This window comes from Phacochoerus africanus, chromosome 4, assembly GCF_016906955.1.
Source record: "Phacochoerus africanus isolate WHEZ1 chromosome 4, ROS_Pafr_v1, whole genome shotgun sequence".
Taxonomy (NCBI): Eukaryota; Metazoa; Chordata; class Mammalia; order Artiodactyla; family Suidae; genus Phacochoerus; species Phacochoerus africanus.
The window spans coordinates 73,274,323-73,287,716 of record NC_062547.1 but is presented as its reverse complement, the minus strand read 5'-3'; the positions used below and the strand labels follow the sequence as shown (position 1 = coordinate 73,287,716).

The following is a 13,394-nucleotide window of genomic DNA, read 5'->3' as shown; positions in this document are numbered from 1 at the left end:
GACCTGGGCCCAGGCCACCTCAAGCCCTTAAAGCCTGAATCCCTCAGCAGCTGTGGGCTTCTGTTCTGTGTAAAGGGACAGAGGGCTGGTGAAGCTTAGAGACCTGCCCCAGGTCACACAGGAATTGAGCTTCGGGCTTCCTCGGCCATGACCTGGCCTCTGTCCAGAACACTAGTCCCTAAAGGGCCATGGCACCCTCATCCTGCTTGTGGAGCACTGTCCTGTGCCTCTAGGCCAGGAGGCACTGGCACAGACAGAGTTACAGCTGGGGCCCCTCCCAGTCTCCAGGGCACCGTCCCTTAGCAACAGAACTGCCTGGCAGGACGCACTGCCAGTGGTGGGCAAAGCAGGCAGGAGCCAGGCGGAGCAGCCATCCAGACTTTAGGACAGACAGAGGCCAGGTGAGAGAGTGGGGGCAGCCAGCTAGAGTGGGCTTATGACAACTGGCCCATAACGAGAACCCCCCTGGATCTCTCTCCAACCAGCTGCCCAGAGAGCCCTGACTCAGCATGGATGCTGTGGACACCACTATGGAGAAGCTCCGGGCTCAGTGTCTGTCCCGAGGGGCCTCAGGCATCCAGGGTCTGGCCAGGTGAGCTGTCTTCTCACACCTCCCCAATGCTCCCAGCCCTGTGGATCACTTTCCAACCAGCCCCGTTCCCCAGGTTTTTCCGCCGCCTGGACCAGGATGGAAGCCGGTCCCTGGGTGCGGAGGAGCTCCAGAGGGGCCTGGCCGACCTGGGGCTGGAACTGGACATGGCTGAAGTAAGGGGTGTGTGCAGGCGCTGGGACCGCGACGGCAGTGGGACGCTGGACCTGGAAGAGTTCCTGCGGGCGCTGCGGGTAAGGCTGGGTGTGTGACTCGGGCAAGTCCCTTCACGCTGTTTGGGGGGGTGCTGAGCTTTTGAGCTTCTGTGTCAATGCTGAGAGTCTGGGGATCTCCCATGCTCCACACCCCTAGTCACCCCTCCCCTCTAGCCCCCAATGTCCCGGGCTCGGGAGGCCGTCATCACAGCTGCATTCGCCAAGCTGGACCGCAGCGGGGACGGAGTGGTGACTGTGGATGACCTCCGGGGGGTGTACAGCGGCCGTGCTCACCCCAAGGTGCGGAGTGGGGAGTGGACGGAGGAGGAGGTGCTCCGCCACTTCCTGGACAACTTTGACTCCTCTGAGAAGGACGGGCAGGTGGGTGCCAAGACCCCATCCCCTCCGCCCAAGCCTCTGGTCCCCCCTTACAGCCCATCTGCCCCCAGGTCACGCTGGCTGAGTTCCAGGACTACTACAGTGGCGTGAGTGCCTCCGTGGACACAGATGAGGAGTTTGTGGCCATGATGACCCGTGCCTGGCGGCTGTGAGCAGCGCACCCGCTCAGCGGGACCACTGTAGTGTAGGACCCCCCACCCCCCGCCCCAGCTAGCACCCCTGACCCAGGGCCCCTCTCACCTGGGCTTTGAGCTGAGCAGCCCCTGAGGTAGAGGGTGGAGGGGAGTGCAGGAGGATTGAGGCCACAGAACTAGCTGGATCAGGTCTCCAGGGACACCACACCACTTCGCCACCAGGAATTAGTGGGAAAATGGTTCCAACGATGGATCACTGGCTCCAGACCCCAGGGAGAAAGGCCCGCCCTCCTCATGCCATGCTGACCCCAGGGCTCTTCTTGCTCTGGCTCAGTGAACTCTGCAGCACAACACCTCTCTCCTGCCCCAACCTGTGGGTCCCTGGGAAGCCAGGCAGCACCAAGGTGGGAAGGCGAACGGCTCTGCTGTGACTGGAGGTTCTGCACTGAGGCGGCCAGTCTTGGAAGGCAGCCGAGCTTGGTCCCCTGCCCAGGTGTGGAGTGTGGGGCAGAGGCCCCCAGACCGCAGTCAGGCCAAACCACTGGAGGAAAGCGTGCCTGCCTAGGGAGGCAGAGGCCATTCCTGGCCAGGTTGCCTGGCTTCCTGAGGCCCCCTGGGGCAGGCAGGAGGCCAGCATTTTAGTTAAAAGTTTTAATGTAGTTCCCAAATACATTTCATATGACAATCTTACATAAATGTTCCAAAACACATGGGCATTATCTGGTTTTACTTGTCACTAGTTGGCTAAGGCTTAAAGCAGAGAGGTGTGACCGGATCTGCTGGGAGGGCCTTTGGTGTCTTCCCATGGCTCAGGCTCGGGGTTGGGCTGCACACGGCAAACCCGAGGGATAGACGACACAGCTGCAGAGACGCCTTCTCCTCACCCTCTGAGGAGGGGTTGGGTGGCTTCCTCTGAAAGTTCGCAGAGCCCTATGCACAGAGCTTTTTTGTGGGCCTCCCAGATGGGCGGTGCCCAGCTGGCTCCTGGCCATGCTCCAGGGTGGGGGTGGGCAGAGGGTGTCTGCTAATGTGTGTACCTTGAGCACGGGTTCTGCCCACTGTCTGGAACCGGCCCCTGGCCCCTTCTTGAAGGCCCTGCTAGTGTCCCCTTCTGCCACACACAGAGGCCCCCGGCCCTGGATGATCTTGGGGGCAGAGACGTCCTGGGTGGGGCAAAGAAGGAATGGCCAACAGCAGGAAGCAGTGTGCACCTGGGTGCCTGATGATGGGTGACCCATGTTATGGGGACAGACAGGAGGATGGGGCCCTCCAACATCCAGTGACCCTTTACTACACAGGGCCCAACCCCTCCCCCCATGACTTGGCCTGGAGGAACCCTGGGTGGGGAACGAGTAGGGGCTGGCCCCAAGCAGCCCTCTGAGCACAGGGGCCCAGGGCCACAGGGAAAAGGAGGATGCAGCCCACAACGGGGCTGTGCCTGCAACACACAAAAGCCTTCATTGACGAAACCCAAAACAAAGCCTTGAGGGAAGAAAAAACGATCTGAAAATAGAAGCCCCCAATCAGAATGTGGGAGATGGAAGGTAAAGATAGTAGTTAACAGAAGGTCCAGCAGGCCCAGTGTTTACACATGTGTGGACAGACCTGGAGGCCCAGGCAGGAGGCGGTGGCGGGGAGAGCCGGCGACACAAGGAGGGCAGGGTGAAGAAACAAGGTGTCCCAGTCCCAGTGAGAAGCCGTGACAAGTCTTAATGTGCCATTTCAATTCAAGGGGTAAGGAAGAAATGTTCTTTTTTGTTTTGCTCATCAATATGATGAGGTTCGTGTCCCAAACCACATTCAGGCAGTTCCCGAGTCTGCTTCTGAACGGGACGTGCGGATCCAGACTGTGGCCAACCCAGCGGGGAGAGTGGTTCCCGAGCCCCACGCCTCGACGCTGCTGGCGGGAGGGGCGGGCGGGCGGGCAGACAGACGGACAAAGCAGCAGGCTCGTGGGCAGCTGGCTCCCGGCGCTATGTGCTCCCAGCTGTCTGCCCGTCCCCTTCGTCACCAGCGCCTGTGGGAAGCAGTGGCCTCGGCGTCACATCTCTGCCTTGGACAAAGCCCCTCCCCTTATGTCAACCCCCACGCCCAGAGGCTACCCCTGGGACTCCCCTGGCTCACCACTTCCAGTGGCTCCCGATGGAGCCAGGACGTCATCATCGTCACTGTCATCCTCGTTGGATGGAGCTGCTCCAGGCTCCGGGGCAGGTGTCTTGGCCTCCTGCTCCTGCTCCACGCGGCTGCGCAGGGCCAGGATGCGGTGGTGCAGGGCTGCATACAGCTGGCCTGTGTCCTTGGAGCTGGCCTGCAGGAGGCAGAGGGAAGAGCCAGGTTACAGCGCTTCATGAGGAGACCCCTCCTGGTTGGTGTGGCCACTGTCCCTGCCACAACGTGATGTCAAAACCCTCAGGTTGGGGGCTGACAGGAACCTAACCTCTCTCCTTGACAAGTCCCTCAGCTTCACAGCTGTCATCCTGTGGTGGGGGGAGGGAGTTGTTCACAGAGACTGAGCCGAGCCAGCCCCTCCCAGGCCACACCCACAGTGCAGGGTACCAGGGGCAGCAAAGGTACCCCTCAGCCTGCCTGGCAGAGCCTCCTGTGGCGGCTGGGAGTGGGGGCACCGCCCTTGTCCAGGGCGCTGCCTGGGTAGCTCCTTTCCCTGAGAGGCGGCAGCAGCCCAGCCTGTCCCAGGGCTGCTCACCGAGATCAGGAAGACCTTCACGCCCTGGTCCTCAGTGTCCATGGCTGTGATGCGGATGCTCTTCTCACTGGCCTTGTCGATCTGCATCTGGGCCCACAGCTTGGTGTTGAGGATCAGCCGCAGGCTGCCCTGGGTCCTCATCACTGCAACCAACAAGGTCGTCAGCCCTGGTCCTCCAAGCACCACCCATGGCCAGCTATGAGAGCAGACACAGTCTGGAAGGAAAGCCAACTCCCCAGGGTGAAGTCCCACACTTTTCCCAATGGCCACGAAAGCCTCCTGCCTATCTGTGGAGCCACAGCCCTGGCACAGCCAGCTCCCTGGCCCAGAACCGAGGTATATCCAAAGCGCACAAAAGCGGCCAGGATGGACAGGCAGCCTCCGGTCTCCTGCCCACTGCTCAGAGCTGCCATCAGGAGGAAGACAGAAACAGACTGAGGGTAGCATCTGGTGGAGGCTAAAGGGGGACAGACACCCCCCACCCCAGGAAATGCACATGAGACCCTGAGTTCTGCTCACAGGGGGCCCAAGGCCAACACCATCCTGCCTACCCTGTTCAGGTGCCAACTCTGTGCACACATTGACCCCTCACCTTCCTGACAGCCCAGCTCTCCCCACTGGGAAACGTGGACAGGGCTGGAAGCTTTCCCCCCAACTCCGGGCTCCAACTGACCAGATCCCCTGGTGACCACCCTGAGCCCTTGGAGCTGCCTGCCTCTGAGGGGGCCCTGGAGAGAAGGTCTGTGACAAGGACCAAGGCCTGTGTGGGGTGAAAGGGAAGTGTGCCTGGGATGGATCGATGAGGGAAGGGAGAGTGTAGCTATGAGGCTGGTAACAGGTTTGTGGCTGAGGATGAGAGCCATGAGCTGCGGGGCTTGAAATCCTGTGCTCTCTGTCCATGTATGCTTGCACACTTCCAGGAGAAAAAATGAGAAGTCTACAGGGAAAAAGAATGTGCCCAAAGAGAAGGGCCGCTTTCATTTCTGTTCCAATCTTGGGACGATCCCGAGCCCAGTGCTGCTGGGCTCAGTGATCCTGAGCTGCTTAAAGAACACAATGTGAGCTATGCCCTGGCCAGGAACTGATGTTTTTGGAAAGGCCGGAGGACAACTTTAATTTGGGAGGGTTTAAAAAAAAAAGATGAACACACACGTTTCACATATACACACTCACAGAGGCAGATTTTCTTCAAATATGCATACATGGGTGTGTACATAAACACACTCACACGCACATCCACTTCAGTAAAAAGCACACTCCTGAGATTAAGGTTCAGGTAGAGGCAAGCCCCAGCAGTGTTATTTACAGGTGAAAAAAAATGAGGAACAACTTAAATGTCCACCAAGGGAGAATGGTTAAAAACATTCACTGTCAAACTCAGAAATCTTTTAAAAAGGCTGCACTTTAAGAAACATTTAACAAAGACACAGGATGCTCACAAAACAGCAAGTAAAGAGAGCAAGAGACAAAATCCTTAAAAAGACCCACAGAACAGGAATGGACCGCCAGAACATTCTTTGCGGAGATTTCCCCCTTTATACAGAGATTTTAGCTGCTATTTGATTTCTTCCTTTTCCTTTCTAGTACAAAAAAACTGGCACTTTTATCAGGAAACAAGTGAGAAAAGCCCCTCATCCATTTTCACATTCAGAAGGAGAATCCCAATGGCTGGCAGCTGATGCTGCTGGGTCAGGCCAGGTCCTGCAGGCTGAGGGCTGGGGGTGCACCTCCCCTTTGAGGCCTCAGAAGCTCTGCTCCCCCCTACCCCCAACCCCCCGGCTGCAGCTCACCTAGTCGGGACTGTAACGTCCCGTCGTCGGTCGATGCCATGTCATTGAGTCTGAGTAGCCCCCGGCCTCGCTCCACCCACGACTGTGAAGTCTTGTCAAAGACAAACAGCTTACACTGGATCTGGAACACAAGGCAGCCCTCCAGGTGAGCAAGGACCCTGGCTGGGCAGCTGGACCCTGGGAGCCTGCACCAAACCTGTGTGAACACCTGGGTCAACACCTGGCCCTTAGCCAGTTTTCTGTCCTGCCTTGGAGCTAGGATTCTAATCATGAGGGAAATGCAAATCAAAACCACAATGAGATAGCACTTCACCCCCATGAGGACGGTTATAACCACAGAGACAGGTTCTGAGGAGGATGTGCAGAAATCAGGACCCTCACACCTTACTGAGGGGAATGGAAAAGGGTGCAGTTGCTGTGGGTTTTTTTTGGTCTTTTTTTTTTTTTTTAAAATAAAATCAGTTCTTTGAAATGTTGAACATGGAGTTACCGGAGTCCAGATATTGCACTCCTAAGTATCTATCCAGGAGAAATGAAATGTGTTCACACAGAAATCTGTACATGAATGTCCATAGCAGCATCATTCTTAATACCCCCGAAGTGGAAACAAACCCAGTGTCCATCAACAGGTGAATGGATGAACAAATGTGGTGCCATCTATGCAGTGGAAAGTTATTCAGCCGTGAAAAGGAGCGAAGCACTGACAACACGGAGGAGCCTGAAAACATGGTGCTTAGTAAGAGAAGCCAGACACAAAAGGCCATAGAGTCTATGATGCCATTCATAGAAAACATCTACAACAGGCCAAGCCACAGAGACAGAAAGTCGATTCGTGGTTGCCGGGGGCTGGGGGAGGGGGCTGGGGAGTGACTGGTAATGGGGACAGGGTTTCTTTTACGGGGGATAAAAGTGTTCTAAATTGTGACATTTGCACAACTCTGAATACACTAAAAACCGTCGAACTGTATGCTCGTGAATTTCATAGTATGTGAATTGTATTTCAAAAAAGCTGTTACACATTAAAAAACAAATGAAGAGACCACATGCGGCCCTTTACAGGAAAAGTTTGCAGATCTTTCTAAGTCAGTATCTCTCCACATGGACAGATTAAAAAAAACTGTGAGAGAGGAAAAGAAATACCATTGAAAACTCCTCAATGCTATATATACGTAGTTTATAGACACACACACACAGGTACGTGTGAGGGAACAAAGGGCAGGTGAAGGAGGCCCAGCACCCTGGACACGCTGCCCCAGGAGGGGAGGAAGGTGGGGGCAAGAGTGTGAGAAAGCTGCGTGGCATCTGTGACTTTTTTCCCCAATAAATGAACACAGTCCCACTGTGACAAATCGTCACAGCTGCTCTCTCTGGGTGGTAAGAGAAGGTGTTTGTTACAGTCTTTATAAGTCTCTGAACTATTGAGAATGCCTCAAAACAGATCCTTTTGCTCTAAAACAAGGCAATACAAGAGGCCCACTGGCTCTCGCTAAGCTCTCTACTGAAGTCCCCATAAGGTCACAGCCCAGCTGTCACTTCTGCGGGGAGCTGGCCGGGTCACCCGCCTCACCTGCAACACGTTGCTCTCTGCCTCCTCTCCGGTTATCACCTCCACTTTCTCCAGCAAACACTTCCGCGCCGTTGCCTTGGTGTAGGCGGCTGCCGACTCGGCCAGGGACTCTGCAACATTATTAGCTAAACGACATTGACTATTTATTTGGTGGGGGGGAGAGGGTGTACCTCAAAAGGGTTGGCGCTAGCCTCAAGGGTGCCAGTCACCCCCCCGCAGTCACGCCTTGGTGAGGACCTCAGAAACACACCACGTAACTCTTCCTGGGAAGCTGCAAGGAGAGCATTTGGGAGCGGGCAGTGGGGCTCCGGATTTCTGACTCTCCCACTCAGCAGAGGACAGAAGACAGCAAGAGACTTCTGAGAGGGCGCCGAAGAGAAACTGCCCTCTGCTGCTTCAGGGTGAAGAAGGGGTGACAACCACCTCTATCCCCATCCCTGGTCACCAGGCAGCACTGTGCCCTTCCCGCCCAGCTCCCAGGGCGTAGCCTTTCACAGTGAGGTGGTCCTCTCCCAGGACGGGGCAGGAACGAGGCCTACCTTTCTCAGGGGTGGCCTCTTGGGACGAGGACTCGGACCCAGACTCAGCAGCTATGTTTTCTCTGTTGGCATCAGAACTGACCTCGTTTAGTTTGGGCGGACTCTGCAGGGAAGCGGAGGCACAGAAGGAGGGCATGTTTGGGTGGTCCTGGTGGGCCAACCGCTATGGAGCGGGAAGCCCCTCTGCTGCAGTGGTAGCTCTTGGCACATCCTTGCCTGGGCAGAGGACTTCTTTCTGCCAACAGTGGCTTCTCCTCCGCTGCTTTGGGAACCACCCAGCCCCAGCCCCATCTCCACTCCTCAAGCATCATCAGAAAGTGCCTGCTTGCCACCCTCACAACACAGGCAGCTCCCACCCTCACAGACCCGCCCTGTACATCGTTCACGAACTGCCCTTGGAATCCCCAAATGGGGCTTCTGTGGCATCACTGGGTGACCTGCCATCAGCTAACCTTGAGCCACCATCAGCTAACCTTCTTTGACTACTTCATTGCAATGAAAAAACAGTGCTGACACTTGAGACAAGAAACAGAAGGCTCCCTAAGGTAACTGAATGAGGCCAAGGTGGCAGGAACTTTCACAATGGACACAGTAGGGCTGTGTGCATATCATTGGGCAAGAAAAGGAACAGAAATAAGGAAGCAGGTAAACAACTCCAGGAGCCCATCCTGGGCTGGCCAGGCTCTCTGGCACTGGGAGACAGGCAAAGATCACCCACGTGCCATAGCTGTGGTGTGTATCAGGAGTGCAAGGGACACAGGGGACACTGGGGGGGGGGTGTCCTCCAAGGCCACTGTACCCACTCCTCACTCAGGGCTGCAGCCTCATGGTCAAGGAGGAGTTGACTTCCCTTGGCCTCAGAGGTGGCTCAGGGTGGTCCCAGCAGCACACAGATGAGGACTTTGGACACATGGCTCTCGCCACAGTTGCCCTTGGCTGGGAGGAAGCATGGCCCATGACTCACGCGAAGCCCATCTTAGGATGAGGAGACAGGAAGTGTGACACTGGCTCCTGCAGAGCCTCCCTGGGCCATTAGCACTGACAACCTTGCCCCGTTTAAGCTGAGTCTAAGCTGGGCCGTCTTCCTCTTACTTGGAAAGAAAGCATCCTAATGTCATGGGAGAAATGCCGCAGACACACCCCACATTCCCGTGACCTGGGAGAGATTCTAACAGCCTTTGTATCCCAGGAAGGATAGCCCCCACAGGGCCCACTCACCAACACGCGTTCACTCATGTTCTGGCCAAATATAAACTTGCTGCAGGCGGCGTCGGCACTGTTGGTTGAATTCTCTAAACTGAAGAGGAGATGTGACATGAATGTGGGGTGTCGAGAGGAACAGGGCAGAGCAGTATGTATGCCTGTATACACCATGTGCACGCACATGGTCAGAGTGGGCAAGAGCTACACACGCAGCACGGAAAGCCCAGTCGAGGCACTGCTCAGCCTTGAAGCATGAACCTGGCATGCCAGGGACAGGGACCCACAGGCCTCCATGCCAGGCTGCACCAGGCGAAAAACATGGACCCTCAGCTCCCACTGCTTGGCACTGAGTGAGCACGGGCACCATCAGATGCCCATCTTCCCCTACGTCTCTCGGCAGCGGGCTGTCCCTGCAGCACTCGGGCCCCCTCCTCTGGCTCACACCAAGGAGGTTACACCAAGTACTGGTGGATGCAGGAGGATGACCCTTGGGGAGCCCTTGGCAAACGGCAGCCGCTGTGGCCATCACACTTCATCCAGTTTAAGACATTACAGGTGGTACATGCCTCCTGATTTGGGAAATGCTGAGGTGCAAAAAGTACATCTTAAAGTATCTGATGTGTTCTGTTAACCGGGGGCCAGGCAGTCAAGCAGCAAGGTCATGGTTCACGTAGGCCTCTGGAGGCGGAGGCCCATGCTGTACCTGCTCTGCTGGCCTGTCTCGTAGGCAGGCACACGCCCTCCTTCTGAAACACCCCAAGCAGCCAGGCTGCTCCTGAGCACTGCTAGCAGCTGTGCCAACCAACAGTGCACACTAATCCAGGCTAAGGAGCACCCAGAGGCAGCTGGGCCACCACTGGCACGAAGTCTGAGTGACAGAGATCACTCCGAGGGCTGGGCTAGATAATCCCACAGAAGTGAGGTCCTGCCTTGGGAGTGCACAGAAGCCCACCCCCCTGGCCCCTCTACATCTGTACCCAGAGTGGGAAAGAAGCACCTGCCCCAGGTGCTACCCCCTCTTGGGCTCTGGGTCAGGGGCAGTGGATGACCATGGGCCCCTCTGAGGCTCACCCTACATGAGGCTGGGCGCCAGGCCCGGCACACACCTGGAGCTGATATACTGAAGGAAGTAGTTGGTGGCAGTTGGTGTTTCTGAACTGGGGTGTCCGGCATTCTCCATGTCCGCTACTTCAGTGTTCTCATTGATTAACTGGGAGACAGAGAGGAAACACTCATTGATCACAGACGGCTCCTCCTGGACCTCTAGAGCTCAGCCTGCCTGCACAGCCCCTCACTGCGCACATGGCACAGCCCCACCTACATGTGTAGGCTCGGGGTGTGGTGGGCTCATGAGGCGACAGGGAGCCTTCTCTACCTTGTTTACAAAACACACTCAGGCTAGCAGCCTGGTGGCATTTTCATCAATGCCTCTGCACCAAGAGATCACAGATCACTTCCAAATTCTATATTTTAAGGAGTTGTTTATTTTTTTGTCTTTTTATGGCTGCACCTGTAGCATATGGAAGTTCCCAGGTTAGGGGTCAAATTGGAGCTGCAGCTGGCAGCCTACACCACAGCCACAGGAATGCCAGATCCAAGTCGCATCTGCGACCTACCCCACAGCTCGTGGCAACTCTGAATCTTTCACCCACTGAGTGGGCCAGGGATTGAACCTATGTCTTCATGGATACTAGTCGGATTCGTTACCACTAAGCCACAAAGGTTTATAATAAACCCTTAAGGAGTTTATTATAAACAAAATAGAAGCATCATTTCTTGAAGCTTCTTTTATGCCAACTGCCACACAGCCTGGTTAAATACATTCTCCTGGGAATGCTGAGAGATGGTATTAGCGACCTCGTTCTGGGTGAGGAGTCAGAGGCTCAGGGGTTAAGAAATCACGGCTTCAGGTCACCCTCCATGGAGTAGCTGGGATGTGGCTGTGGAGCCCCTGGACTCCTGACTCCCACCCCAACCTCAAGGCAGGGAGGAACAGACTTGACTGACAGCCCAGGTCAGGTGCATTTCCAGGCCCACCTTTCTCTTGCTTTCTCCTCCTCAAGGGACTGGTTATTTTGGCTAAAGCTGTGCAATGTCAACACCCATTTCTGTGTCTCTCAGGGCATCTGTGCTTCTATTAGACAAAAAGGTCTAAAGAGGAAGCAGGTAGATTGAGGCCTTCTCTCCACTGGAGACTCGCTTCCCTACTTCAGGAGCTCTCACCCTCCGCATCACTGATCCTGGGCCCGACTGTTCTTTAGGGGGAAGGGGAGGGGCCTGGTCACCATGGGGGTATTGGTAAGCATCTCTGGCCTCTACTTACTTATCACTAGTGGCATCTGTCCCCTAGTTGTGACAACCACAAATATCCCCAGACACAGCCACTGTTACTGTCCCTCAAAGCCTCTAGAAGAGCTTCTTGCCAGATGAGCTCCTGGAAATAGCACTGATGTGGCTGAGAATCATCTCCCAGAGGGCCAGTGTGTGGGGTGGACCCAGATCCCCTGCCACTGCCACATGCTCCCCACCCCAACTCAAAGTCCCCAGACTAGACCAACACACCTGGGGGGCAGCCAGGAGGTGACAGATCCTGTTGCCTCCTGTGGGAGAGAAAACAGTATCTTTCTACCTGCCCTACTTGAAAAAAATAAGGTGATGGCTCTCAATAGGGGGTGATTTGGTCCCACAGTAACATTCAGCACTATTCGGGGATGTTTTGGGTTGTTACAACCGAGGCCAGAGAGAGGTGTGTTCTTGGCATCTGGAGGGTGGGGTTGGGGCTGCTGCTTAACACCCTACAGTGCCCAGGACAGACTGAGAAGGATCTGGTCTCTGTGCTGCTAGTGCTGACAAAGAGAAACCCTTAAGTAAGGAAATAAAAGTCTCTCTGGCAATGTCAAAAGCATCAGATCCTGATGTCTGCTTTTTCCTTTGCTACAAAAATGTCAGTTCCCAGGACTAAGTCGCCCCACTGACCCTGGCTCCTGGGAGAACAAGGGAGTCTGCCTCCGGGAGCTGCTGTCAAGCCCCACACTTGGATAGGCTGCTGGCCAGGGTGTGTGCCAGGAGCCAGCAGCACATGGAAACAGCTGCTAGATGCTGAGTCACAGGACCACCCCAGACACAGTGGCCCCTTCCCCGAAAATCAGCTTCCCGCTGCTGAACCTGGGGTAGGCATAGTAAGATCAATTTTCTAGATCACTAGCTCCTCCAGCCCCCTGACTACATACCTTAACTCTGTCCCTCAGGTTCTGCCCAAACACAAATGCCTGCTGTGCAACTTGCTCCTTCTTCTCACAGTTCTCCTCCTCAGAAGTATTGCTGGATTCATTTTTCTGGGACTCTTTCTCCTAGTTCAAACAAGCAAACAAAACAACTGAGAAGAAGGGATATGTTCGCCCTGACAGGCAAGAGCCATCTCACACGACTGCATTTGCTCAGCGTGGTCCTGGCGGGGGGACGAACTGGAGAGACCCCAGGACTGGGGAGGGCCATACCCCTCCAGGGAGGGGAGAGCTCTTGGCATTGCAATCCTCACCCAGGGCACTGTGGCAGGGGAGAGTGTCTCCTTCCAGCTCAGAACTGTAAAGCCCACTCACCACCCTGGAGACCCCGGCCACTAGTCTCTGAGAAGCAGTAAGTTGCAAAAATGATTCTTTTTTACAATTCCACTAACTGTGGTCTGAGGGTGGGGGCTCAGGGACGTTTGAAAACTGAACTGCAGATGATGATTTCTATCATTCGAACTAGAACACCTAGCAGGGGTGTGCAGGGAGGTGGAGGGTGTAGGACTGCAGGCAGCAACTTATCTGCTGAAAAGAACGAGAGTGGAAATAAACGCACAGGTGCCACCTGTCTCTGTGTATGGAGGCCACGGTGGGCGTTGCTGCAACTCAGATCTCAAGCCTGTTTCTGCCAACTGCAAATGCAGGCTCTTCACTAAATGCCCCTTATTTTCCAGCTGCTATGCGGTGCTACTGGAAAACATCATGCTCCTGGCCTATATAATCCCAGAAGCCCTGAAGGACATTTTTTTTTAAACCAATGACTTCTGAGCCAACTCCCCAGGCACACTTCTTCCATGAGAAGACACACATGTATATGAACCCTTGAGGAGCCGCTCAGCTGTGGGAGAGGGAGGGGCGCCTTTCTCCAAGAAGAGTGGTCCAAGGGCCTGGCCAGGTTCCAACAGACCATGTGCATGGAAACGATGCACACTTTGGGCAATCTGACCCTCAAAGGCAGAACCCTGCT

General features: G+C 55.4%; 2 protein-coding genes across 15 annotated transcripts in view; one reads left to right on the top strand and one right to left on the bottom strand.

Moving 5' to 3' along the window:
• The first annotated feature begins 308 nt into the window (after nt 1-308).
• CAPS (calcyphosine) lies at nt 309-2,047 on the top strand. 2 transcript variants are annotated; one of them, XM_047777382.1, is made up of 5 exons: nt 309-401; nt 486-592; nt 666-843; nt 1,105-1,185; nt 1,254-2,047. In XM_047777382.1, the coding sequence occupies exons 2-5, from the start codon at nt 510-512 to the stop codon at nt 1,353-1,355; spliced, it is 444 nt and encodes a 147-aa protein (XP_047633338.1). In that variant the 5' UTR covers nt 309-401; nt 486-509; the 3' UTR covers nt 1,356-2,047. The 2 variants fall into 2 exon arrangements, with proteins under 2 accessions (XP_047633338.1, XP_047633337.1); XM_047777381.1 differs by having other exon boundaries at nt 979-1,185.
• RANBP3 (RAN binding protein 3) overlaps nt 1,974-13,394 on the bottom strand; it is a 60,041-nt gene continuing 48,620 nt past the window's right edge. For 5 of the 13 annotated variants that reach the window (XM_047777371.1, XM_047777367.1, XM_047777373.1 and 2 more), the window contains 9 exons: nt 12,371-12,490; nt 10,247-10,350; nt 9,156-9,234; nt 7,938-8,040; nt 7,399-7,523; nt 5,832-5,952; nt 4,042-4,184; nt 3,453-3,645; nt 1,974-3,354 (listed from right to left, as the gene is read on the bottom strand). In XM_047777371.1, coding sequence (XP_047633327.1) covers nt 3,311-3,354; nt 3,453-3,645; nt 4,042-4,184; nt 5,832-5,952; nt 7,399-7,523; nt 7,938-8,040; nt 9,156-9,234; nt 10,247-10,350; nt 12,371-12,490 — 1,032 coding nt within the window. In that variant the 3' untranslated portion in view covers nt 1,974-3,310. The remainder of the gene's footprint in view (nt 3,355-3,452; nt 3,646-4,041; nt 4,185-5,831; nt 5,953-7,398; nt 7,524-7,937; nt 8,041-9,155; nt 9,235-10,246; nt 10,351-12,370; nt 12,491-13,394) is intronic. The other 8 variants (XM_047777372.1, XM_047777370.1, XM_047777376.1 and 5 more) reach the window with 3 other exon arrangements.

Coding starts and splice junctions, on each gene's coding strand:
- CAPS (XM_047777381.1), top strand. CDS start 510: ATGGATGCTGTGGACACCACTATGGAGAAGCTCCGGGCTCAGTGTCTG. Junction 593..665: donor GGCATCCAGGGTCTGGCCAG/GTGAGCTGTCTT, acceptor CCCGTTCCCCAG/GTTTTTCCGCCGCCTGGACC. Junction 844..978: donor AGTTCCTGCGGGCGCTGCGG/GTAAGGCTGGGT, acceptor CCTCCCCTCTAG/CCCCCAATGTCCCGGGCTCG.